The sequence below is a fragment of the Podarcis tiliguerta genome, assembly GCF_965153285.1.
Source record: "Podarcis tiliguerta genome assembly, chromosome: W".
Taxonomy (NCBI): Eukaryota; Metazoa; Chordata; class Lepidosauria; order Squamata; family Lacertidae; genus Podarcis; species Podarcis tiliguerta.
This window is the reverse complement of record NC_139552.1, coordinates 9,825,390-9,853,202: the sequence shown is the minus strand read 5'-3', so window position 1 is coordinate 9,853,202 and position 27,813 is coordinate 9,825,390. Positions and strand designations below refer to the sequence as shown.

The following is a 27,813-nucleotide window of genomic DNA, read 5'->3' as shown; positions in this document are numbered from 1 at the left end:
CTTGATCTTTATGAATTACTTCTACTAATACTTTTTTTAGTCTTTTAGCCAATATATCTGCAAAAATTTTGTAATCCACATTAAGCAGTGATATGGGGCGGTAGTTCTTAAGTTGTGCCTTTTCAGTCTCTGTTTTTGGTATAAGTGTAATATAGGCCTCTTTCCACGACTCTGGTGCCTTTTCCCCCTCCAATATTTCATTGCAGACTTCCTTTAAAGGTTGTATTAACCATTCTTTCAAAGATCTGTAATATCTTGAAGTCAGTCCATCCGGTCCTGGAGATTTACCCAATTGCATGTTCTACTTCCTGCTCTGTAATTTTATGGTTCAACATTAACTTGTTTTCCTGAGAGATTTTTTGTAGTCCATTAACTTCCAAAAATCTATCAATGTCCATTTCTTTCTGCTTCTCTTGTGTATACAGTTGTTTGAAATACCTCTGGAAGCACTTTCTAATTTCCACTGGATTCTGTATATTCTTTCCTTCCACTTCCAAATTCGTAACTGTGTTGAGTTTTTGTCTTTTTTTCAATTGCCATGCCAGAAGCTTCCCACACTTATTTGCCGATTCAAATGTCTTTTGTCTCATCTGTCTAATCTTCCATTCTATTTCCTCGTTCATCATTTTCATGTATTGTACTTGGTATAACTTTATCTCTTTCAGAATCTCTTGCGACTTTGGTTTCACCCTCAGTTTTTTCTCTCCTTCCTTTATTTTTTCCAGGATTTTATCTTTTTTCTCATTTTGTGTTCTTTTCTTAATTGCATTCTGTTGTATCAAAAAACCTCTCATGACCGCCTTACTTGCATCCCAAATTACTCTTTTTTCCACTGTAGTATTCATGTTTATCTCAAAATAGTCTCTCAGAGTTTTTTGGGCCTTCTTGGTCACTTCCTCACTTCAAAACAGGGCATCATTCATTCTCCATCTAAAGGAACCAGTTGGTGTCAATTTCATTTCCATCTTCACAGCGTTATGGTCGGAGCAAGTTTGAGAGGGCTGATTTCTACTTTATTAGCGCCATTAATGTTTCAGCTTAATATGTGCAATGCCATTATGTAATTACTTTTGTTTCCCTCCAACTGCGCCAATTGCTTGCTCTTCTTCCGTCGGTGGTGTGTTCGTTGGGTCCAGTCCCTAATTTAGTGTTGCTATGTCCAGGATTCCTCTTTTTGGGTCAAATGCTCTCTGCTCTGACTCTCTATCTGGTGATCCTCTGTTTGTCACTTTTGGCTCTTTTCCAAGTTCTTTCTGCAGATCTTCCTCATATTTATTCAGAAACTTATCTCTGTCTTCCTCTGATCTTATTTTTATCTTCCTTCCTTTGAAGGTGAAAGAGAGACCTTGAGGGAATTCCCACCTGAAAATAATTTGATTCCTTCTCAGCAAAGCAGCCAATCCACCGTAATTGGACCTAAGATCCAAAAGATATTTCGGAATATCTTTAAATATTTCCACTCTTGACTGCTTTATTACTAAGGTCTTCTGGTAGTGCCGGTTTAGGATTGTATCTCTTTCTTCTTTGGTTCTTAAGGTAATCCACCAGTCTCTTACTCTATTCTTCTCTTTCTTCCCTCCTCTTCCAAGCCTGAAGGCCCTCACAATTCTAAATTCCTCTTGTTCCAACTTCCAAAATTTTACAAATTCCTGCGTGAGGAAATCTGCCAGATTATCCTTTTCCACCTCAGGTATTGCTCTGATCCTCAGATTGGCCTGTTTTTCCTTGAGCTCGATCATAGAAAATTTCAATTTATGTTTATAAGACCTCACCTCACCTGGAGTACTGTGTTTATAAGACCAGACCTCACCTGGAGTACTGTGTCCAGTTCTGGGCACCACAGTTCAAGAAGGACACTGACAAACTGGAACGTGTCCAGAGGAGGGCAACCCAAATGGTCAAAGGCCTGGAAACGATGCCTTATGAGGAACGGCTAAGGGAGCTGGGCATGTTTAGCCTGGAGAAGAGGAGGTTAAGGGGTGATATGATAGCCATGTTCAAATATATAAAAGGATGTCACATAGAGGAGGGAGAAAGGTTGTTTTCTGCTGCTCCAGAGAAGCGGACACGGAACAATGGATCCAAACTACAAGAAAGAAGATTCCACCTAAACATTAGGAAGAACTTCCTGACAGTAAGGGCTGTTCGGCAGTGGAATTTGCTGCCAAGGAGTGTGGTGGAGTCTCCTTCTTTGGAGGTCTTTAAGCAGAGGCTTGACAACCATATGTCAGGAGTGCTCTGATGGTGTTTCCTGCTTGGCAGGGGGTTGGACTCGATGGCCCTTGTGGTCTCTTCCAACTCTATGATTCTATGATTCTAATGGCTCCTCCAGCGCAAATTAATCCACTCCAGATGAGCCCAAACTGTAAAACAAAGCACGCACCCTTCCCCCACCCCACCGCCACACACTGTGCTGCTTGCCAAAGTTGGGGGAACAGGAATGCCACCACCCAAGACTAGGACCTCCCAAAGCTAAAGGAAGAGGAGCAATGTGGGTGGGGCCAGTGGCGGAGCTAGCCGCTCCGGCACCCGGAGGGGAGCACATGGCGTGCATCTGGGGGTGAGGCCATGCATCCGGGGGTGAGGCCATCCATTGGCGCATTGGCAATCTGCCCGGGGGGGGGGGGCTGATCGGCGAACTGCCGATCCACCTGGGGGTCGATCGGCGCGGCAGTGATCCGCCCAGGGAGGATTTTGTCACCCCCCTCTGGGATGATACCCAGGGCAAACTGCCCCCCCCTTCCTACGCCCCTGCCAGATGGGTAGGGTATAAATAATAAAATTATTATTATTATTATTATTATTATTATTATTATTATTATTAGTCCAAGTCCTTGTTGTAATCCATTTGAGACCACTTGTTCCTTTACACTTCCTGAGGGTTAGCAGTGATTTTTTCCTTCCCTGTGGGAGCCAGCAGGTGGAACTATTTTCCTGGCTCTGTGAACCAGACAATTTTTCCCCAAGTGATGTTGTATAATGGACAGTGATTCCTGTTTTTGTTATCCAGGAACCTTGCAGGAAATGACACCTTGAAACTGATGGACTTTTGCTCAGTTCTAATGCAGGATGGGGGCTTTTACAGTAACCAGACTGCTTGCTTTGGGAATGGGAGCACTTGTTATTCCTTGATTTATTTATTTCCATTAATGCATTTCCTCAACCAGCTCTGAAATCTGCAGCCAAGTGTCCGAGAGACAGAGAGGAACGCCTCTTGGTCTCTAAACTCACCAGCTTACGAAGATTGATCACTGGGAATTCTCCCCCAAAATGACAGGATCCCTGGCCTGGTTCCACTGAGACAGAGCAAAGCCCCCCTGACAAACATCAATCACTTCACTTCCCTGGACACTAACAGCCATTGCTCTCACTGCTCCTGGAGATTTTAACAGCCACGGGAGACTGCATTGAAAGTAACTGCACAGTCTGCAAACCTTGTACACCATGCTGCTCCAGTAAGGATAGAAAAACTCCTGCCTTTTAGTCCACAGAAAAACTGCCTTCAGGCCTACCAGCTTAGACTGCTGCTGTAGCTTACCAGCTAACATCTTCACCTCATCCTTGGAACTCACTGCCACTAGAGCATAGACACCACCACATAGGCAAACCCTGACCATCTAGTTATACAAAACATGAGTCAGCTGCTCCTGAAAGTTACCTCAGGAAATGGGAACACCAAGCATTCAGCTTAAATCCCATAAAAACAACTTTTATACCAGCTTAACCACCTGTGCCCAGGAATCACCTGGCACAGGCTTAGCATTAAATAAACAGTGTCAGTTGCTGACACACCACCAGCTATTTCAGTTAAAGCAACCGTGGGAGTAGAACCTGGTCACTTGAACCCCTGCTCTCACTGAGCAGAACCTTTAGTCAGCCACTAAGCATCATTTGATGCCAGGGTTCTCCTAGAAAAAAACCATCTAGAAGGAAAGAAAACAGACAAACAGTCCCTACTCTAGATAGCAACCTCCTTAAAGTAAACCACACCTCTTGTGAAGGATAGAAAGCCAGCTCTTTATCATGGCCTTAAAACCACTTGAGCTATAGTCTAGAAACAAAAGTCCAGAAACTTTTGAGTCCCCTGGCAACTGAATCTGTCCATTCCCTGCCATTTCAGTACCAGTTTCTGGGAGTGAGATGGATGCCCTTTGTGGGCCTTCCACATCTTTCCCAGATGCACACACAGACTGAGACAAGCAAACTGTCAGCCTGCGGGGAAATAACCCCCCACCTTCTTCCAGCCTAACTTCCATAGCAGAAAAAAACAGATAACACAGTGTGAGATTTCCCTTCACATAGCTGAAAAACTATTAGTCACTCAGAAACTGCACACCTTGCCTCAGTGAAACAATAAAGACCTAACCATAACTTCAGCTGTAAACAAATCTGTGTTGCTGCCACCAAGAAACCAGCAGCTCCACAACAGCAGGCGCTCCAGTCAGTGTGACCAACTGTTCTGCTTTCATTTTGGGATTGAATTTCAGCGCTTTCTCTGGGAGACTCAATAAGCACAATCACTGGTTCCCAGTACACCTCCCAGCATCAAACGTAGCAGTTTTTCTTCTCCCTGTTCTGGAAGCATGTCCTTACTGGGAAAGTCCAGCCTCACAAATGCTTGCAATGCAAAATATGCAGCTGCACAATACAGGGCTTGAACTTGCAACCTTGGCATTATCAGCAGCATGCTCCAACCAACTGAGCTATCCAGGCTCCATGAGTAATTAATACTATGCTCCAAGCACTGAGTCATCCTGCCTAAGATGTCAGGTGGGCAGAAATAAGGAGCTGTCCCGATATGGGGGTCGAACTTGCAACCTTGGCATTAACTACACCAAGCTCCAACCAACTGAGCTAACCGTGCGGTTACCCCATATGGAAAAAAGCACGCACCCGTAATTTGCCACAAATCACATACTTGCAAAATTCAAAGGGGTCATCAAGGCCTCCAGTCCCCTTCCCTGCCCTCCTGCAATGCAGAAGCCCCTTTGTATGGTGAGCAGACTACTAAGGGTGGGCATGCAGCTAGCAGACCGCCTAAGACACCCCCTTTCACACAGACTGCCAGCAAAATAAATCCATAAGCACACTCCAACCCCACTCCCCGCAAAAGGCAAGCATTTTTAATTTTTTTTTGTATAGATAGCCAATGACTTAAGAGCCCAAGATCCATGAAAGAAATCACCACAAAATTAAGTAGTGATGCAAGGAATGCTTATTACAGTGCAGTTGTACTTACCTTCCCCAATCAGCAAAGCAGCCACGTGCCCCCAAAATGGCACCCGTCACATGTGACTCCGGCAATTGCTGCCCTTGCCTGGCACCCTTCCGTGTTGTGCCCGCTGTGGGAGGGAGCACTGGAGTGGCGCTGGCCGTTTAAAAGCCCCAGTGGGTTAAAAGACCTCAGTGCGCTAATGTCAGTGCACAGCTCAAGTAAGCTGCGCCCTGCCATTGGTATGACCTGTGACCCGGAGTGCGCTGATGCCAGCACTCACCTCCAAAGGCTGCACCCCACTACCGGAGTTTCGTTCCTGACCTTAACAGCCACACTGCCTATTTGTCCCTCAAAGCACCTCTCTCTGGTTCTTCTTAGACATCCTTCTCCATTGATGCTCTGGAGCCGACTACACTGCTGGCATCAGCGCAGGTCTCCTTTTGTCCTTTAGAAGCAGACCAGAGCGAAGACTTTCACTCCTGGTCCACTCCCTTTGCCCTGCCCCCTCAGGCAGCCGCGGATAGGCCAATTTAAAATGGGTTTTGGTAGGAACCCAGAGAAAGACTCTGCAGCGACCAATGGGGGTGGGGTGGGGGAGCAACGACCAGCAGAGCAGTGTGGCTGTTAGGTTTCTGTTTATGCCACTATGCGGTTCATAGATTCACAAGACTCTGTTTACATTCCAGAGACATTCCAGACTGTTGGAAGTCTCACGGAAGACGGGAGACAGATGTGATGTTACTCTTTCCTGTTCCTTTGTTTGTTCAGTTGCTCTCTGCTTTCGCAGAGAGAGCATGTATATTTCTTTTCTGTCTGCGTAGTTAGAAATAAAACCTTGCAATGTAGCTCATAAATCTTGTCACTTCTGCTGCTTTGATACTCTGCATAATGGGGAATGTGCCTGGAGGTTTATCAAAGGCTCAGGTTGTTAATTTGCAGCGGAGGATGAGGGGTAGCTCGGTCATATTCTGACACTTTTGGTTTTGGGCCCAGAAGAACGGAATGCAGCTTATCTTCTCTGAGTGTCAAGAAGATTGATGGGAGGTATGTGCTCATTGCCCCGGGAAGCCTGCCAGTCCCTAATTGATTGGCAATAAGGGTGGACTTTGATCTTCTAGCCAAAAAGCACTGATCAGCTGCGGCAGAAGATTAGCATAAGCAAAAGCCTCATGCAGTGTGCTTTTGGAACACAGTTGCTTGTAAACAGGCTGAGCCTGCTTTAAAGACACAGACATGGCCAATCAGGAGGCCCTTCAATACGCGATGGGGATTCCGAAGCTCTCAAGGGGGAACTATCACAGAATTGGTACAGTATGCAGAAGCCCTGCCACGAAAAGAGGGTCTGTTTAATGTGATAACAGAAGCCCCCCCCCCCCCCAGCTCCAGTAATCCAGTTGCGTTTGCAAAGTAAAGAAAGGACTGGACCCTGATTAAAAACAAGACACAAGGCTTTGACCAGCAAGGCTCTCGGAGAAAAGTGCGTAAACCACACCCCTCACCAGGCCATTTTATTAGCAAAAGAATCTTTTACACAGTGCTCGTAAGAACCAATCATATTTCCTCTGACCATTTCATCAAACCCCACGTGGGGAAAAAGTTACACTACAACACTAATTAGCATGCATATATTTTGGGGTAAATGAATCCCAAACCGGAATTAAGATTGCCGGAAGAAATATCAACAACCTCAGATATGCGGATGACACAACCTTGATGGCAGAAAGTGAGGAGGAATTAAATAACCTTTTGTTGTTGTTGTTGTTGTTGTTGTTGTTTAGTCGTTTAGTCATGTCCGACTCTTTGTGACCCCATGGACCAGAGCACGCCAGGCACTCCTGTCTTCCACTGTCTCCTGCAGTTTGGTCAGACTCATGTTTGTGGCTTCGAGAACACTTTCCAACCATCTCGTCCTCTGTCGTCCCCTTCTCCTTGTGCCCTCCATTTTTCCCAACATCAGGGTCTTTTCCAGGGAGTCTTCTCTTCTCATGAGGTGGCCAAAGTATTGGAGCCTCAGCTTCAGGATCTGTCCTTCCAGTCAGCACTCAGGGCTGATTTCCTTCAGAATGGATGCGTTTGATCTTCTTGCAGTCCATGGGACTCTCAAGAGTCTCCTCCAGCACCAGAATTCAAAAGCATCAATTCTTCGGCAATCAGCCTTCTTTATGGTCCAGCTCTCACTTCCATACATCACTACTGGGAAAACCATGGCTTTAATTATATTGTTGGCAAGGTGATGTCTCTGTTTTTGAAGATGCTGTCTAGCTTTGCCATCGCCTTTCTCCCAAGGAGCAGGTGTCTATTAATTTCATGACTGCTGTCACCATCTGCAGTGATCATGGAGCCCAAGAAAGTAAAATCTCTCACTGCCTCCATTTCTTCCCCTTCTATTTGCCAGGAGGTGATGGGCCCAGTGGCCATGATCTTCGTTTTTTTGATGTTGAGCTTCAGACCATATTTTGCACTCTCCTCTTTCACCCTCATTAAAAGGTTCTTTAATTCCTCTTCACTTTCTGCCATCAAGGTTATATCATCTGCATATCTGAGGTTGTTGATATTTCTTCCGGCGATCTTAATTCCGGCTTGGGATTCATCCAGCCCAGCCTTTCGCACGATGAATTCTGCATATAAGTTAAATAAGCAGGGAGACAATATACAGCCTTGCCGTACTCCTTTCCCAATTTTGAACCAATCAGTTGTTCCACATCCAGTTCTAACTGTAGCTTCTTGTCCCACATAGAGATTTCTCAGGAGACAGATGAGGTGATCAGGCACTCCCATTTCTTTAAGAACTTGCCATAGTTTGCTGTGGTCGACACAGTCAAAGGCTTTTGCATAGTCAATGAAGCAGAAGTAGATGTCTTTCTGGAACTCTCTAGCTTTCTCCATAATCTAGCGCATGTTTGCAATTTGGTCTCTGGTTCCTCTGCCTCTTCTAAATCCAGCTTGCACTTCTGGGAGTTCTCAGTCCACATACTGCTTGAGCCTGCCTTGTAGAATTTTAAGCATAACCTTGCTAGCGTGTGAAATGAGTGCAATTGTGGGGTAGTTGGAGCATTCTTTGGCACTGCCCTTCTTGGGGATTGGGATGTAGACTGATCTTCTCCAATCCTATGGCCACTGCTGAGTTTTCCAAATTTGCTGGCATATTGAGTGTAGCACTTTAACAGCATCATCTTTTAATATTTTAAATAGTTCAGCTGGAATACCATTGTTATTTGCAATGCTTTCTAAGGCCCATTTGACTTCACTCTCCAGGATGTCTGGCTCAAGGTCAGCAACCACACTACCTGGGGTATACGAGACATCCATTTCTTTCTGGTATAATTCCTCTGTGTATTCTTGCCACCTCTTCTTGATGTCTTCTGCTTCTGTTAGGTCCTTTCCACTTTTGTCTTTTATTATGGTAATCTTTGTACGAAATGTCCCTTTCATATCTCCAATTTTCTTGAACAGATATCTGGTTTTTCCCATTCTACTGTTTTCCTCTATTTCTTTGCATTGCTCATTTAAGAAGGCCTTCTTGTCTCTCCTTGCTATTTTTTGGAAATCTGCATTCAATTTCCTGTATCTTTCTCTATCTCCCTTGCATTTTGCTTGCCTTCTCTCCCCCGCTATTTGTAAGGCCTCATTGGACAGCCACTTTGCTTTCTTGCATTTCCTTTTCGTTGGGATGGTTTCAGTTGCTGCCTCCTATATAATGTTTCGAGCCTCCATCCATAGTTCTTCAGGCACTCTGTCCAGCAAATCTAAATCCTTAAACCTGTTCCTCACTTCCACTGTGTATTCATAAGGGATTTGACTTAGATTGTATCTTACCGGCCCAGTGGTTTTTCCTACTTTCTTCAGTTTAAGCTTGAATTTTGCTATAAGAAGCTGATGATCTGAGCCACAGTCAGCTCCAGGTCTTGTTTTTGCTGACTGTATAGAGCTTCTCCATCTTTGGCTGCAGAGAATATAATCAATCTGATTTCAATGCTGCCCATCTGGTGATGTCCATGTGTAGAGCCGTCTCTTGTGTTGTTGGAAAAGAGCGTTTGTGATGACCAGCTTGTTCTCTTGGCAGAACTCTATTTTTTTTAATGATGTTTATTAAAAGTTTAATAGTTACAAAAAGAAAAAGAAAAAAAGAAAAAAAGAAACAATGAAAATTTAACAAACAATACAACAAAAATAAGAGAAAACAATACCACAAAACAACAAGAAAAAATTAAAACATTTAAAAACACAACCAATTTTCATTTCATTATCTTTCATATGCTTGTTTCCTCGACTTCCTCACACCTCCCTTTTTGTATTCTAGTTCAAATTAGCTAATTCAACAAATCCTTTCCCTCTTTCTCAATTTTTATTCTATAATTTATCCTAACACAGTTTAACTTTAAATTTTCCACTTTAGCACATTAACAATTAATATTCATATAATTCTTAATAACACTTCTGCTAAAACCATGTAACTTCATTCCAGTATTCTTCTAGCATTCATTCATTTTGCAATATTTCTATAAATATACTTTCATATTCTTTCATAACATTATTGCTAAAAACCCCTTAACCTCAATCCAAAATCATTCTAACATTCATTAATTTTGCAATATTTCTGTAGATAATCTTTAAATTTCTTCCAATCTTCTTCCATCAACTCTTCTCCCTGGTCTCAGATTCTGCCAGTCATTTCCGCCATCTCCATATAGTCCATCAGCTTCATCTGCCATTCTTCCCGGGTGGGTAGCTCTTGTGTCTTCCAATACTTTGCGATGAGTATTCTTGCTGCTGTTGTGGCATACATGAAAAAAGTTCTGTCTTTCTTTAACACCAATTGGTCGACCATGCCCAGGAGAAAGGCCTCTGGTTTCTTCAGGAAGGTATATTTAAATACCTTTTTCATTTCATTATATATCATTTCCCAGAAAGTCTTAATCCTTGGGCACGTCCACCAAAGGTGAAAAAAGGTACCTTCCGTCTCTTTACATTTCCAGCATTTATTGTCGGGCAAATGATAGATTTTCGCCAGCTTGACTGGTGTTATGTACCACCTATAAATCATTTTCATTAAATTCTCCTTTAAGGCATTACATGCCGTAAACTTCATACCAGTGGTCCATAACTGTTCCCAGTCAGCCATAATAATGTTATGTCCAACATCTTGTGCCCATCTAATCATAGCATATTTCACCGTTTCATCTTGAGTATTCCATTTCCCCTGACACAAGTCATCAGCAAATGCTTTCAATTTGTACTGTTTAGCCCCTACCATTTCCAAAACCTTCGCCCACCCCCATCCCCTGTAAATTCTTTTTCATAAAACTCCAAGAAATGTTGTCAAAGGCTTTCTCTGCATCCACAAATATCAAAACTGCTTTAGTGTTTATCTTCACCTGTAGTTTTTCAATAATATTAATTATGTTCCTCGTTTTGTCCGACAAGTGTCTGCCGGGGAGAAAGCCCGCTTGATCTTTATGAATTACTTCTACTAATACTTTTTTTAGTCTTTTAGCCAATATATCTGCAAAAATTTTGTAATCCACATTAAGCAGTGATATGGGGCGGTAGTTCTTAAGTTGTGCCTTTTCAGTCTCTGTTTTTGGTATAAGTGTAATATAGGCCTCTTTCCACGACTCTGGTGCCTTTTCCCCCTCCAATATTTCATTGCAGACTTCCTTTAAAGGTTGTATTAACCATTCTTTCAAAGATCTGTAATATCTTGAAGTCAGTCCATCCGGTCCTGGAGATTTACCCAATTGCATGTTCTACTTCCTGCTCTGTAATTTTATGGTTCAACATTAACTTGTTTTCCTGAGAGATTTTTTGTAGTCCATTAACTTCCAAAAATCTATCAATGTCCATTTCTTTCTGCTTCTCTTGTGTATACAGTTGTTTGAAATACCTCTGGAAGCACTTTCTAATTTCCACTGGATTCTGTATATTCTTTCCTTCCACTTCCAAATTCGTAACTGTGTTGAGTTTTTGTCTTTTTTTCAATTGCCATGCCAGAAGCTTCCCACACTTATTTGCCGATTCAAATGTCTTTTGTCTCATCTGTCTAATCTTCCATTCTATTTCCTCGTTCATCATTTTCATGTATTGTACTTGGTATAACTTTATCTCTTTCAGAATCTCTTGCGACTTTGGTTTCACCCTCAGTTTTTTCTCTCCTTCCTTTATTTTTTCCAGGATTTTATCTTTTTTCTCATTTTGTGTTCTTTTCTTAATTGCATTCTGTTGTATCAAAAAACCTCTCATGACCGCCTTACTTGCATCCCAAATTACTCTTTTTTCCACTGTAGTATTCATGTTTATCTCAAAATAGTCTCTCAGAGTTTTTTGGGCCTTCTTGGTCACTTCCTCACTTCGAAACAGGGCATCATTCATTCTCCATCTAAAGGAACCAGTTGGTGTCAATTTCATTTTTAGATGTAAAGGGGTCACTGGTCTCCGTGGACCCAATAAACCTACACCATGGAGGGACAGAGAATTAAAGCTGCTGTCCTGGAACATTGCAGGATGGCGCGCTAAGAAAAACAATCAACAATTTGCAATGTCTCTTAAGCGATTCGATATCATCCTCCTGCAGGAGACCTGGTACAGCGACCCCATTCTGTTCAATGGGTATTCTTGCCACTCCCTACTTGCTACTCCATCTGTGAGGGGAGGTAGGCCTAGTGGAGGTTTAGCTAGCCTTATCTCCACAGAGCTTGAACATTCCTTAAAAGCCCTCCCAAACTGCAATTCACTAGCCACGGCAGTCCTACTCAAATTTAAGAGAGATGCACTGGTAGTGGTCAATGTCTATCTGCCCCCCTGCCAAAAAAAATCTATAGTGAAAGCTAACTGGGCAGAGTTAGAGGCATTCCTAGAGTCCATAGAATCTTCCCACCCTTCTACACCGATCATAATCGGGGGGGATTTCAACGCCCGTATGGGAACTGATGATGACAATATTTACAGCCAATATAATCAGATTCAGGACCCTGAAAGCCCAACCGAAGAAGGCGTTTCACGACTTTCTAAAGATAATAAATGTAATTTCTCGGGGCTATGTCTAGCCCAGGTCGCAAAAAGAAGGGAGCTGATGATATTAAACGGTAGTAGGGAAGAGGATCGCCCAGGGGAGTATACCCATTTTTCAAAGATGGGAGGAAGTGTGATAGACTATATTCTGATATCAAGATTCGCCTATAACTCTGTGTCGAAGTTTCAAGTGGGACATAACACCGAAAGCGACCACCTCCCACTAACTTTAGCGCTCAATGGCCCATCGTTTAACAAACCCATGTCTAACCTTTACTACACCCCCATCGTTAACCTGGGATCATTGGCCCCCAGAAGCATTAAATGGTCCCCCATGCTCAATACAGAGCTAACTCACCTCCTCCATTCGGAAGACGTGAAGACCATCTACTCAGCCATTGTATTAGCTAATACCGGGGGAAAGGCCATGGACTCGTTCAACGAGTTATTAGCAAGACTAAAGACCTTCCTAACAACTGAGATACTTAATTCTGTTACAAAGCGGGCAAAGGATCAAGAGAGTTGGTTTGATTTGGAGTGTAGACAAGCAAGGAAACGTCTGAGATCAACCTATCGGAATTACAGAAACATCGGAGCACCCTCGCTATTTATGGCCTACATCTATTTAAGACGAAATTACAAACAGCTATTAAAGGTAAAAAAACAAAAAGCTGAGAGATTGGCCTGGTGTAGATTAGTGAAGGCCTCGAATGACAAAGACTCAACCTCCTTCTGGCGTACCATTAGGGGGCTCCTGGGCCAAGAGCAGATTGGTCCCACATGTACTGTAGAACCCCAGGAGTGGATAAAATATTTCCAAACCCTCTTCTATGACGACAAAGCTCAGCACAACGATCCAAGTGCCTACTCCGAGAATTTACCATATTGGCCTCCTGTCTCCATAGAGGAGGCGGGGAAACTAATTGCCCAACTGAAAAACAACAAAACCTCGGGCATAGACTACATTCCAGCAGAGCTCATGAAGAACAATACCAGTTGGTGGGCTCCTATAATGGCGTCAATATTTACATACATCGATTCAACAGGCATAATCCCTGGTTGCTGGACAGAGGCAGTAATCATCCCAATCTATAAAAAGGGTCCTATGGCAGACCCAGCGAGCTATAGACCCATTAGCCTCCTCCCTATCCCCAGCAAATTGTACGCCAAACACCTCCACATCAAACTAATTGACTGGATGGAAACTGAGGCCGTTCTGGCAGAGGAGCAAGCCGGCTTCAGACAGGGCAGAACAACAATAGACCATTGCTTTGTATTAGCACATCTCATTGACAAATATGTCAATAAAACATGTGGGATTCTATACGCAGCATTTATTGACCTGAAGGCGGCCTTTGACTCGATTTCACGAGTCAAACTTTGGGCTAAACTCAATGCTACCAACATTGACAAAAGATTACTATTCTTGGTAAAAAGCCTATATAAAGACTCCAAGTTTTGGAAACGAAACATATAAAATTAAAGCTTTTGCGGATGATTTACTCGTTATGACTGAAAACCCCAAAGAAAGTCTGAAAAGAGTGCTGGAATTGATTAAAGAATTCGGAGAAGTGGCAGGCTTTAAGCTGAATATAACAAAAACAAAAATGCTTGTTAAAAATGTAACCACAGAAGAAAAGGACGATTTAGAAAAAATATTGGGCCTGAAAATCTCCTCAAAAGCGAAATACCTGGGTATTTGGATCACCCCCAAGAACATAAATTTATTCCAGGATAATTACACCAAAACTTGGTTAGAGATTAGAAAAAACTTTCTAACCTGGAGTAAACTAAAATTAACATTTCTGGGTAGGATTTCCATTATAAAGATGAATGTGCTTCCAAAATTAATCTTTTTATTTCAAATGATTCCAATACTGGGCGAAGCAGGTTGTCTCAAGATATGGCAAAGAGAAATTTCCAAATTCCTGTGGGAAGGGAAGAAACCTAGGATTAAACACCTGATCTTAATAGACATAAAAGAGAGAGGAGGCTTTTCCCTACCCGACCTAAAACTTTACTACGAGGCAGCCTGTTTCACCTGGCTAAAAGATTGGTGCACGTTGCAGGATTCGGACCTCTTGGACCTGGAAGGTTTTGACAACCGCTGGGGATGGCACGCCTACCTAATATATGGAAAAGCGAAAATTCATAAAAACTTTACCAACCATATAATAAGAAAGTCACTCTTTGCTGTATGGGAAAAATATAAAGACCTGATGGAGCCTAAAATCCCGTGGTGGACTTCTCAAGTAGAAGCCATAGCAGTAAAATGGAAAAATACTCAGGAAAGCTGGCCAACATATAAAATACTTCTAAAAAATGAAGATAACCAAATAAAATTTAAAAACTTTGAGGAAATAAGAGACCACATTTCAGACTGGTTCCAATACCATCAGTTATTTGAAAAATTTAAATCTGACAAACAAAAGGGGTTCTCAACAGAAATTTCCCGATTCGAATCTGATCTTGTAAATTCTAAAAGAAAAACCCTTTCCAAAACTTACCGACTCCTCCTTGACTGGACGGTCAAGGAGGAGGAGGTAACAGTGGCAATGGTGAGGTGGTCCCAGGATTTTGGCCACTCAATAACCATGGCCCAATGGGAAAATTTATGGAAGATCAATTGGAAATTCACAAATTGTTACACGATTAGAGAGAACTTTCAAAAAATGCAACATCGATGGTATCTAACACCATGGAAGCTTTCAAAAATGTATAAAAATGTATCAAGTAATTGTTGGAGATGCGGAGACTCAGGAACATTCTTCCATATGTGGTGGATATGTAGAAAAATACAGGTATTCTGGGAGAGTATTCATGCAGAACTGCAAAAAATGCTAAAGATCTCTTTCAATAAAAAACCAGAGGCCTACCTCCTGGGAATAACAGATTTGGATATTCCACAAAAGAGGAAGGGTATCTTTTTATATGCCACAGCGGCAGCAAGAGTTTTGATCGCAGCAAAATGGAAGAGTAATGAAATCCCCTCTATTCAAGACTGGATCCAAAAGCTGACAGAATATGCTGAATTAGATGGTTTATCAGAAAAAATAAAGAATAAATCAAAACAGGAATTTGTTTCTAAATGGGAGGTTTTCAAAGAATATCTGAAAAATAAATATAGTAGTTTAAATTCTGTTGCAGCATTCGAGGAACTTCAGTAATAGTTGTAAGATAGATATAAGAAATTAGATTTAATGAGAATAAGTTTAATTATAAGAAAAAATGTGTATTGGCAATAAGTAATATGAATTTGAAGTATGGAATGGACGGGAGGTCGGGTCTTTAGTGTTAAGACCAATAGATGTTTTATTGTCTGCTAAGAATATTATGTGTCTATGGTTATTTTTGTAATTTGTGTATAATTTGATATTTGTGTTCTTTCTTTGTTTGTTTGTCTTTCTTGTTGTATAAATAAAAAACTTTTTTAAAAAAAGACTCCAAGTTATATGTAAGAGCCTCAGTAAATGGGCAACTAATTGGCCCTGTACCAGCCACCAAAGGAGTCAAGCAGGGTTGCATTTTAGCCCCGGCCTTATTTAACTTATATATAAATGACATGGTCAAACACCTAACATCCCCGGAGTTTCATGCCCCCAAACTGGCCGAAAAATCAATTTCAGCGCTCCTCTATGCAGACGACGCGGTTCTCTTATCACGAACTAAAGTAGGCCTCAAAAGGCTACTAAGAGAATTCTCAGCTTACTGCAGGAGAGATCAGTTGGTGGTTAATCACAAAAAAACTAAAGTCATGGTCTTCGCTAGGAGACACAGACATCACAGATGGGAGATGGACAATCAGCCAATAGAACAGGTCAAAATTTTCAAATACCTCGGAGTAGTTTTCCAGTCAACAGGGGCCTGGGAGGCCCATCATAAATATGCTAGGGAAAAAGCATCTCAAAGCGAAAAAAATACTGTCTCGCTTTTACTTTACGAAGGGGGGCAGACATATCCCAGCAGCTCTGGAGGTCTTTCAAGCAAAACCCTTGGCGCAATTACTCTACGGGGCCCAAATCTGGACGGGAAATCATTGCCGCACACTTGAAACGGTCCAGTCTAAATTCTTAAGACAGATTCTAGCCGTTCCATCATGTGTACCAAATGCGGCCCTACGGCTGGAGACTGGCCTCCTCTCCGTCGAGACCTGGACCTGGTTAAGAACATTCAACTATTGGCTTCGTTTAAATTTAAACCCATCCGGACTATTACCTCTAGTAGCACGAGATGCTCATAGAAGTCGGTGGTCCAAAGTAGTGCATCAAAAACTACTTACATGTGGCCTACAAGCACAGCATCTTCTGAAAATGGGTCTCCCCAAGGCAAAAACCATTACTGATCAGCGCATGAAGGATATTGAGCAGCAGAATAATCTGGCCTATATTAAGAAATTTAGTGCTTGGTACGCTTATCTGTCCCCCTCCCATTTTGATTTTCGGGCACCTTATTTGTCTACCTTAACCATTCCAAAACTTAGGCGGGCCTTTACACTGGCCAGACTAAATATGTTACCCTCAGCTGTTCTTGAAGGTAGATATCAAAAAATTCCATTTGAGAACCGGCTCTGCCCCTGTGGAGCTGGCTATGTAGAGACGGTGTCACACGTTCTCTTGTCTTGCTCCCTATATAAAGATCTCAGGGACGAGACCATTACGCCGCTCCTATCTGCCATCCCGGGCCGCTCTTGCGAAGCCAAATTGTTCTCACTTCTAGCCGACCAGAACAGCTCGACAACAGAGAAGGTTGCCAAATTTATCGAGAGAGCAATGAGACTGAGAGCTGTTATCTGAATGACATCAGTGTCGTCACCCGGATTCCTCACCTAGGTTTTTATGATTATTATCATTATGTTTTATTATTATTATTTTATTACTTCTGCCAAGTTTTAAGTACTGAGATTATTAATTTACCTAGGGTTTTAATAGGTCACAAGATTTTATGGTAACTATATCTGTAATGTATTTCTGTTGGTGTTTGTCCTTTGATGCTATGGCCTGTCGGCTACGCAAATAAAGTCTGTAATTTCTATTTGTATCTGTCCTTTTAGACAAAGTTAATTTTCAATTTTCAGTTACTTTTTTCTCCTTTTTAAATGCAGAGGAAAGCAGTGGAAACAATGTATATCTCTTATTTAGCTATCTATCAGCATCTGTTCTATTCGCAGTCAATGAGTTTTCCCAGACTTACTGACAGCCCGGTCCCAGGTTCAAAATGGTGGAAATTTCTCTCTCCTCACTCTCTCTCCTGCAGGCTTAAACAGTCCAAAAAGAATTCCCCCTCTTCTCCTGCTTCCAAGGGGGGTTTAATATTTTAAATGGTGAAAATTTAATCCTTTACAAGAAGCTTTTCCCAGACTTAACTTGCGACGTCTTTGCTTTGATCTATTTACAAAACGCAAGGCGGACTTCCTGTTTAGAACCTTCCCGTTTCAGTGCCGAATTATGATGTGCAGAATCCTAGAGATTGAATTCCAAGCCCTTAGCAGTACAGCCAATAAAACCTGTTCCCCATTGGGGTTGGGAATTCTACCCTCATTTGGCCAGGGCCCTCCATCTTTACATTACCTTTATGCTCCCCACCTAAGCAGAGCTATTTCCCTCTCAAGATTTCACATCTTGCCATCTAGTAAGATGTTAGATTCTTGAAAATCCCTTATTCTGAAGGTACTGCCCTTGTGGCACAAAACAGGCTGTATCTATCACACACGTTTTATTTCATTGCCCAGTTTATGCAAAAATAAATGATTAGTATTTGGCCCCCTTATTGAAGGAGGGGATCTTCCAGGGTGACCTATCTGTTGAATAACTGTAGGAATGACTTGGAGAATGCGGCAAGATTTTGGAGTGACGCCATGAAATTACGTCACCATAGGTCCTAAGAGCCACCTTTGTATCTCACAGCGTCTGGACAGTTTTATCCTAAAGTGCCTCCTACTATGTTTTGTTACCTGTGTTGTTTTCCAATCCATGTATACGACATACTCTTACTATGCCAATAAAGGAGATTGATTGAGAACTAACTTATACTTAAGAGTACACCCATTGAAGTTAACAAACCTAAGTTGATCGTGCCTGTCAGGGGACTGCCATCAAAAGGGGGGAGGGAGGCAGGAACGATAGGAAAACAGACATGCAGCTTCCGTCGCCCAGTTTTCGCAAGGGAATCAAACATAAGGAAAAGAGGAGGAGATTGGGGGTGTCCAGGTTCTTATGATGGGGGGGGGGGCGGAAGAACCCACTCTTGGAATCTGCTACTGACTGAGGCAGACATGAACTTTGGACTTCTGCACTGTACATAGTTTGCACCAAATAAAACCTATAAAAAGGCAGGTCGGAGTCCTGGCTGTTTACTCGTGAGCAACCATACGCATCCTTGACAGCGCCCATCAATTTCAGTGGGCCTGCTCTGCATAGGACTGACACAGGATACAACCCAAAGTAACATCCAAACTGTTCTACATTGTCATTAACACAGTTCTATTTTTAGTAATTCTGCCCAGAATCTTTTTTTTTAAAGGTTGCTGTTAAAAGGTGGTCTCTTGTCCCTCAGTGTCTAGGGTGGTTGGGAAGTGAGGAGGCTAGGAAGTTCACAACCTTCAAATAAGCATTTCTAGAAATAGATATCTAGGCCGCCTGGTTTGGAATTTGAACCTTTATTTTACGCTTTATAATAGTTGCTTTTCATGCCAACTTGCTTCCTGCCCCAATTTGTCTTAACAATTACTGTTGTGATTCCTTACTGTAGTAATTCCTAGTGTCCCTCCAAACCCACAGATTCGCCAGTGGGCCATCCTGAAAGCCAGGAGCCTGGGGAAGGTGGACAGGGACGACTATTACAACATCCAGGAAGTGTTGACGTGCTTGTTCAGAGTCATAGAGCTGGACCACTTTGAAAACTCTGATACTTATAACCTTGCAATAGTTGAGAAGGGGAATCTTATCTTGTTGCCTCGCCATCTGTATGATCCCACCAGTTACAAAAACTACTGGCTAGGTGAGTAGAAGCAAGCTGAGATGTTAGGCATGAACCATTCTATAGAGAGTGGTAGCATTGTAGTACAGCAGAGATGGCTAAACCTTTTTGTCTTTTGGCGCATGGGCAACATTGGCTCATAACAAAACCTCTGAGGGCTTCATGCCAGCACTGTGTGTGCCCCCAAAATGGGCATGGGGTGAGCATGGGTACAACCACCCCACACTCAGTCTGTGTGTCTTCCCCTCCAGTGCATGCATGCACACACACACACACACACGCACACACGCACACACACACGGAAAGCTACCTTACACTGAATTTGACCATTGGTCCATATAGCTAAAAGCTTACTAACCTGTGGTCTTAGATGTTGCTGGAATATGTTTCTCATAATCTTGGACTATTAGCTTGCCAGTTGGGGCTGATGGGAATTGTAGTCTGATAGAATTTAGAGGGCTGCAGGCTTGCGCCCTGAGGCTCCTTTTCTCCTGTTCCTTGTAGAATGAAAACTTTCCCTCCTTTACCTGTATCAGACATTTTTTGGTGGCATTGAACTGTTGCATATATCATTTTAAAAAAATTACACCATCTCAACTATGTTTGTGCAACCTGTTCAAAGAAATGTGTAATGAAAAACAGGGGAAGCTAACATGATGCCCTCCAGATGTTGTTGGACTCCCAACTCCCATCAGCCCTAGTCAATATGGTCTGCTGCCAGGGATGATGGGAGTTGTATTCCCAAGCTCTAGAGGGCTCCAGAGATTAAAAGTTTGAGTGGCATGCTAGCAGGTGCAATTACAAAAGTAGGTTTTGTTTTGGTTGTGGATTAAGATCGGGAGTTAAGCCAACACCCAGTGATAGCTTCTGAACTTTCTCATTTTCATTGTTGTAGGTATCTGTATGTTGTTGATGGTGCTGGAAGAACAAGCCATGGATTTGTTGTTGTTTGGCCCAGACAAGCAGATTGACTTCATGCCGTGCATAATGAAGGCCATGAAGAAACCAACGGAGGGTAAGTAACTAATAATCATTGGGGGCAGTGATACAAGCAAATTAAAAACAGTCTGAGTGTCCACTCTCTTAAGGTAAAATCATTCCTTTCACAGAACTTGTACGCCAAGTAACTTACTTAATGTGGAAATGTTATAGTATAGGATATGATGGCTGACAGCTAGTTTCTTTTTTTTAAAAAAACTTTTTTATTTATTCAAAATGAAAAAGTAAAAGAAAAATCATTATTCCATTTTGTATATCATACTTTGGAAAAAACCAAAACAAAACCCATATACACAAAAATAAAGAAATACTAAAATTTTCACCCGTGTAGCTTCCCTCCACCACAACTCGACATCCTTTATACTATAAATAGTTTAACATTGTGTCTTGTATTATCCAATATATATCCATTATTAATTTTACCTTAATTTGATTCATCTTTACATACTTATTCTACGCATAGCAATAAATTATCCTTAGAGCAGTGTTTTTTCATATAGTCCTCAAAACATTGCCATTCCTTCCTTAGATTTTGGTTGGACTGATTTCTTATGGCTGCCGTTAATTTGGCCAATCTTATAAATTCACATAATTTAATTATCCAATCTTCTTTAGTGGGAATGATGTCTCCTTTCCAATTTCTAGCAGGTAGCAATCTGGCTGTGACTGTGGCATATAAAAACACCATTTTCTTAGAATCATAGAATCATAGAGTTGGAAGAGACCACAAGGGCCATCGAGTCCAACCCCCTGCCAAGCAGGAAACACCATCAGAGCACTCCTGACATATGGTTGTCAAGCCTCTGCTTAAAGACCTCCAAAGAAGGAGACTCCACCACACTCCTTGGCAGCAAATTCCACTGTCGAACAGCTCTTACTGTCAGGAAGTTCTTCCTAATGTTTAGGTGGAATCTTCTTTCTTGTAGTTTGGATCCATTGCTCCGTGTCCGCTTCTCTGGAGCAGCAGAAAACAACCTTTCTCCCTCCTTTACCAAAGGTGTCCTGGGCTTTGAAGACACTCAAACTCAGGATGCAAGGGAGAAACGTGCTAAGAGGAAGGCACGCTTGGCAAATCCACACCGTGATCAACTCCTGCCTGGAAATCAATGTCCCCACTGTGGAAGGACGTGTGGGTCCAGAATTGGCCTCCACAGTCACTTACGGACTCATTGTTAAAACCGTGTCTATGGAAGACGATCTTACTCGGCTACGAGTGATCGCCAAAGAAGAAAAAGAAGAAGCCACCCATATCTGTTGTTGTAACTCTCCAAGTCCAGTAAATCTGTCTTCTCTAACAAGATCCAATCCTTAATCCACGTCAGGAACGCTGCCTCTCTTTCTTACCCATCAGTAATTTGTTATTTATACGGGATTTCTTACTCAGCCAGATAAACATTGTCAAATCTTTTCTCTACCTATCTAAACATTCAATTTTCCCTATAATCGGGATCATTTGAAAAAAGGAAGATAATTTTGGGGAGCACATTCATTTTTATTACCAAGATTTTCCCCCAAAATGAAAGTTTTAGTCTGGTCCAAATTTCCAATTTTTAAAAAAATTCTTTCCAAAATTCATTATAATTATCATCAAAAAAGGTTAATATTTTACATTGTTATTTCAGTTCTGAGATATTTTGCTTCTTTCACTATCATCAAACCCATTTTATCCTGTAGCTCCTTTTTCTTCTAACCCCTTAAATTTTTAATCATTAGTTTTGTTTTTGATCTGTTGAGTTTAAATCCAGTACAATCCAGAAACCTCACCAAATGCTGATATTTTTTCCAACGCTTTAGGTATACTCGATTCTGGGTCTTCTACTGTAATGATTAAATCATCTGCAAAGGCTTTCACTTTGAAAGCCTTTTGGCCCAGGGTAATTCCTTTAATTTCTTCTTCATTCCTCAATACCGAGTTTAGTATTTCCAAAGTCAATATGAATAATAAAGGAGAGAGTGGCATAGCTGTCAACTTTTCCCTTTTCTTGCGAGGAATCCTATTCGGAATAAGGGAATTTCCCTTTAAAAAAGGGAAATGTTGACAGCTATGGAGAGTGGGCAGCCCGGTCTTGTGCTTTTTCTATTGATATATATTCTGTTTCTGCATTATTGATTATTAGGGTGGCTTTTTGTTTTTCATAAATAGCTTTTATGCCTTTGGTAAATTGTTCTCCCATTATAGCTAGGTCAATAGCTTTCTTTCAACATTTCCATGATAAATTATTGAAAGCCTTCTTGGCATCCACTAACATGAAAGCAGCTTTCTTATTTGGCTTTAGGTCTAAATACTCAATTAAATCTATCACTACTCTCACGTTAGTTTTCATGTGATGCTCTGGGAGGAATCTGGCCTGATCTTGATTCGTACATCCTTTAGTACCGATTTCAGTCTGTTGGCCAGAGTTCCTGCGTACAGTTTGTAATCGTCATTTAAAAGTGAGATAGGCCGATAATTGGTAACAGATTCACAAGGCGATCCTTGTTTATGGATTAGAATTATGTTCGCTTCTTGCCATGAATCTGGGATTTTACCATCTTAGATTATTTTGTTCATAAGTGATTTCATTGGTATGGCTAATGTCTCTTCCAATTTCTTATAATGGATTGCTGGTAGCCCGTCTGGTTCAGGTGATTTGCCCAACTTTGAATGCGAAATAATCTGGTGTATCTCCATCATGGTAACTGGCGAATTTAGTTGGTCAATCTTCTCTTCTGGTATTTTGGGAATTTATTTCCCTTGGAAATACTTTATTATGTCCTGTTCTTCCGCTATTCCTGCCTTATATAAATTTCAAAAGTATCCTAAAAAAGAATTGGTTATTCCTTCTTGGTTGTCAAGGTAAGTGTGGATAAGCCCCAAGGAGCAGAAATCAATTTGGTTGCACCTTCTTCAGATTGCTATTCTATGAATTAATTTCTGCAACTCTCATTCATTTATCCATAGTACATTTCTTGTAGCTGCTCCATGAGAAAAGCATCCAGTTCAGCAACATTAACCCCCCCCCCCATTATAACATTGCCTCATATATATTTACTTCTGCTTAAAATCTTCTGTCAGCACAGTTAATTCTTAAAATCATTAGGTTTTCAGACTTTCTTCATTTCTTACTGTTTGTTAAACAGTGCTGTTGCATTGCATTCACCACTTGGGAGCACCATTAACATTCAAATGCAGTCATAACAGTGAAAAATTTCCTATTATCTGTTACTTTGTCAGTTTGCCAGCTCTGTGGGAGGAGGCCCTTACATATTAAAACACAGAGATAAGGAAGCCAGCCAAGCAAAGGCAAGACATATAGCAACATCCAGTTAAGGAGAGTGTTAAAATTGATTGATTGATTATATTTCTATCCTGCTTTTCACTCAAATGAATCCCAAAGCGGCTTACAAACGATAAATAATGACAACACGATAGAACATAAAAGAACATCACAGTTGCAGGATAAATCATACAGAATAATTAACAAATTGTCAGTGAAACATCACAATTAAAGCAAAAGTCATATTATATGCTTAACAAATCAATGCAGCATTTATAATAAAAAACACTGTTAACAATAAAAATATCGCAATCAAAAGATAAACTAAGCACTGTTAAATTCATACAAACACTCTCCCCACCTCCATGACTCATAATCATGACTTGATTCAGCTCACTAAAATACAAGTGCCTTGCACCACCCTCCATTCTGAAGGTTTATTGGACATTAGGTGGATGTGCAAGGCAGGTGGAAAAAGCCATTACTTACTGGACAGAATACCATGTTGGCCCAAATATAAGCCACACTCTCCACCCCCCCCCCCCAATTCTGACAGTGAAAAGTTAAAGTGTGGCTTATATTCACGGCTTTACATCGTCGACAATGCAGCGTGGTCCCCCCCCCCCCCCAGGAAGCAGCCCGGGTATTGTCTTTTTTTCTCTCCCCCCACCCTTCAATTTTAAAGGTGCAGCTTATTTGCAGGTGCGGCTTATATTCGGGCCAATACGGTACAGCTCTGAATCTCAAGTGAGTTCTTTTCAAGCTTTCTAGCCTCAACTTTCCCCATTGACCTGGCGCCAGATTCACCCTTCATGTCCTGTTAAATAGTGTATGGTCCATTATGGAAAATTCTGTGGCATCTTCTAGAATCCATGTGTGTATGTGTACACACACGCGTGCGCACACACACACACACATGGCTACCACCCCTTTGCCTTTCCCATACACCTGACCACCACACCTCCCTTCACCCCTCCCTCCCTTATCCCCCTCACAGAGCAGTTTGCTAAACCGCTGTGTGAAATAAATATGGATACTGTTTGGCAGAAATTTGCTGGTGATTAGAAATCCTATCAAGTCAAAAGTTGGATGTGTTTTGGCAGCCTTCACCTTTTCAAAATTAATTAAACCAAAGTTCAGTTCTCCCCAATTTCCAAAACAAGACGGGCATTGTTCTGGAATGAAAACGGCTAACATGAAAAGTAAAGTTGAAAACCACTTAAGAGTGGCATTGCGGCAAAACAATCAGTGTAAAAGCATAAGACAAATGGGGAAAAAGCAGAAAGTTGGCGCTGTAAAACATCATCCGGTAATACATGGTTAATACTCCTGCTCTACACACCCGGACACTTCTCCTCCACAGGCAGCAAATTTTTGCAGTCAGGCAACAGCTTGATCACCTGCAGTAGGCAGCATGGAAGACTTGCAGGGGTTACAAGTTGCCCATGAATTCAGCATCAAGTCAGTTCTCCACCCCATTATATGTATTATAATTATATTATACAGTATATGGAAAGGAAATATTTATTACAATTTATCCGTCCAATCTCCTGTGTGTGGGTTAAGCAGAGTATTAAAACCCCGTATTTGGCAGCAAAATGTAGAAGCTGTGGAACTAGGCTGCAAAACCTTATCTCTTCTGAGCTTATAAACTGTCTTCCCTTTGGTTTCCCTCTTAAAAAAAGAATAGGGTAACAACTTATAATCTTATAAAGTAAACTTAAAATATAGTGTTTACTTACTTAACAGTCTTGCATTGGATCACAGGAATGAGTGAGTCTTTTTGTTGTTGTTTTTGCTGACTGTATAGAGCTTCTCCATCTTTGGCTGCAGAGAATATAATCAATCTGATTTCGATGCTGCCCATCTGGTGATGTCCATGTGTAGAGTCATTTCTTGTGTTGCTGGAAAAGCGTGATTGTGATGACAAGCTTGTTCTCTTGGCAGAACTCTATTAGTCTTTGCCCTATTTCGTTTTGATCTCCAAGGCCAAACTTGCCAGTTGTTCCTTTTATCTCTTGATTCCCTACTTTAGCATTCCAATCCCCTATAATGAGAAGAACATCCTTCTTTGGTGTCACTTCTATAAGGTCTTGTAAGTCTTCATAGAATTGCTCAATTTCAGTTTCTTCAGCACCAGTAGTTGGTGCATAAAGTTGGATTACTGTGATGTTAAAAGGTCTGCCTTGGATTCGTATCGAGATCATTCTATCATTTTTGAGATGCATCCCAGTACAGCTTTTGCCACTCTTTTGTTGACTATGAGGGCCACTCCATTTCTTTTACGGGATTCTTGCCCACAGTAGTAGATATCATAGAATCATAGAATCATAGAATCATAGAGTTGGAAGAGACCACAAGGGCCATCGAGTCCAACCCCCTGCCAAGCAGGAAACACCATCAGAGCACTCCTGACATATGGTTGTCAAGCCTCTGCTTAAAGACCTCCAAAGAAGGAGATTCCACCACACTCCTTGGCAGCAAATTCCACTGTCGAACAGCTCTTACTGTCAGGAAGATATGATGATCATCCGAACTGAATTCGCCCATTCCCGTCCATTTTAGTTCACTGATGCCCAGGATGTCAATATTTATTCTTGCCATCTCATTTTTGACCACATCCAACTTACCCAGGTTCATGGTTCTTACATTACAGGTTCCTATGCAATATTTTTCTTTACAGCATTGGACTTTTCTTTCGCTTCCAGGCATATCCGCAACTGAGCGTCCTTTCGGCTTTGGCCCAGCCGCTTCATCAGCTCTGAATCTACTTGTACTTGTCCTCCGCTCTTCCTCAGTAGCATGTTGGACGCCTTCCGACCTGAGGGGCTCATCTTCCAGCGTCATAGCTTTTATATGCCTATTGTCTTTGTCCATGGAGTTTTCTTGGCAGGGATACTGGAGTGGCTTGCCGGTTCCTGCTCCAGGTGGATCACGTTTGGTCAAAACTCTCCACTATGACCTGTTCATCTTGGGTGCCCTGCTCAGCATAGTTCATAGCTTCTCTGAGTTATTCAAGCCCCTTCGCCACGGCAAGGCAGTGATCCATGAAGGGGGAGTCTTTTTAGATGAGTCTAAAAAGCCTGGGACACAAATTTTCACGGCCCTCTAATGGCTATGGTGGCTGATTTACCAGAAGTAATGTATTTAGAAGTAATGTATTTAGAATTCACCTCTATACCACCTCTGTTTGTAACCCAGGTGAGGGACCACCTTTTAAATAAACCACTGGCACTTGGTAAGTGTGGATAAGCCCCAAGGAGCAGAAATCATTTTGGTTGCACCTTCTTCAGATTGATTTAATTAATTTCTGCAACTCTCATTCATTTATCCATAGTACATTTGTTGAAGCTGCTCCATGAGAAAAGCATCCAGTTCAGCAACATTAACCCCCCCCCCCCCGATTATAACATTGCCTCATATATATTAAAGGTAAAGGGACCCCTGACCATTAGGTCCAGTCGTGGCTGACTCTGGGGTTGCGGCGCTCATCTCGCTTTATTGGCCGAGGGAGCCGGGGTACAGCTTCCGGGTCATGTGGTCAGCATGACTAAGCCACTTCTAGGGAACCAGAGCAGCACACGGAAACGCCATTTACCTTCCTGCCGGAGCGGTACCTATTTATCTACTTGTACTTTGACATGCTTTCAAACTGCTAGGTGGGCAGGAGCAGGGACCGAGCAACGGGAGTTCACCCTGTCGCGGGGATTTAAGTATATTGAGGTATAAGATCATAAAAATAAGACAAAAATTAAGCAGAAGTAATAAATATTTAAAGAACCGGAAGGGGAAGTTGAGGGAAGTCATGAGGAAGGGTTTTTGTGTGTTTTTTTTATATGACAAATGTTACATTGTGTTATTTGGTTGAATATAAAATTGTAAAATCCAATAAAATTTATTTTTAAAAAACAGCATCATTGACCATATTACATGTATGGGAAACAAAACAGCTTTGACCATATCATTGCAAAAGTGTTTTACACAATAAAATGAACAAGGGCTCTGAGACGTATTTTGTTTTTATTAAATAATCAATAAAACTTAATTTTTTTAATATATCAGATGACATTGTAACATCAGAGGGTACAATTTTAACTATTCTCACGAATGTGTGAGTTATTTCAGGCTCAAAGAGACTTTAAACCTGTCCCAAAAAGTACGACGAATTCCGCAAGCGGGGATTTTTCCGTGAGGAGAGTCCTGTGCTATTTCGGATGAAAAGGGCTGCTACAGGGCGCGGTAGCCCCCAAATTTAATCTCTGGGGGGATATCCAGAGTGACAGGTTCCCAGCGAAGCCAGGAGCAGCCCGCCCGGCCGTCAGGTAAATCCAGAAGGAGCGAAGAGAACGGCAGAGCGGG

At 41.8% G+C, this 27,813-nt stretch overlaps 1 protein-coding gene across 1 annotated transcript in view; it reads left to right on the top strand.

The window, feature by feature from the left end:
* Positions 1–17,667: 17,667 nt before the first annotated feature.
* LOC310668791 (putative helicase senataxin) overlaps positions 17,668–27,813 on the top strand; it is a gene marked incomplete at its 5' end in the record, with an annotated part of 53,491 nt that continues 43,345 nt past the window's right edge. The window contains 3 exons of the mRNA XM_083422119.1: positions 17,668–17,710; positions 18,971–19,219; positions 20,094–20,213. Coding sequence (XP_083278245.1) covers positions 17,668–17,710; positions 18,971–19,219; positions 20,094–20,213 — 412 coding nt within the window. The remainder of the gene's footprint in view (positions 17,711–18,970; positions 19,220–20,093; positions 20,214–27,813) is intronic.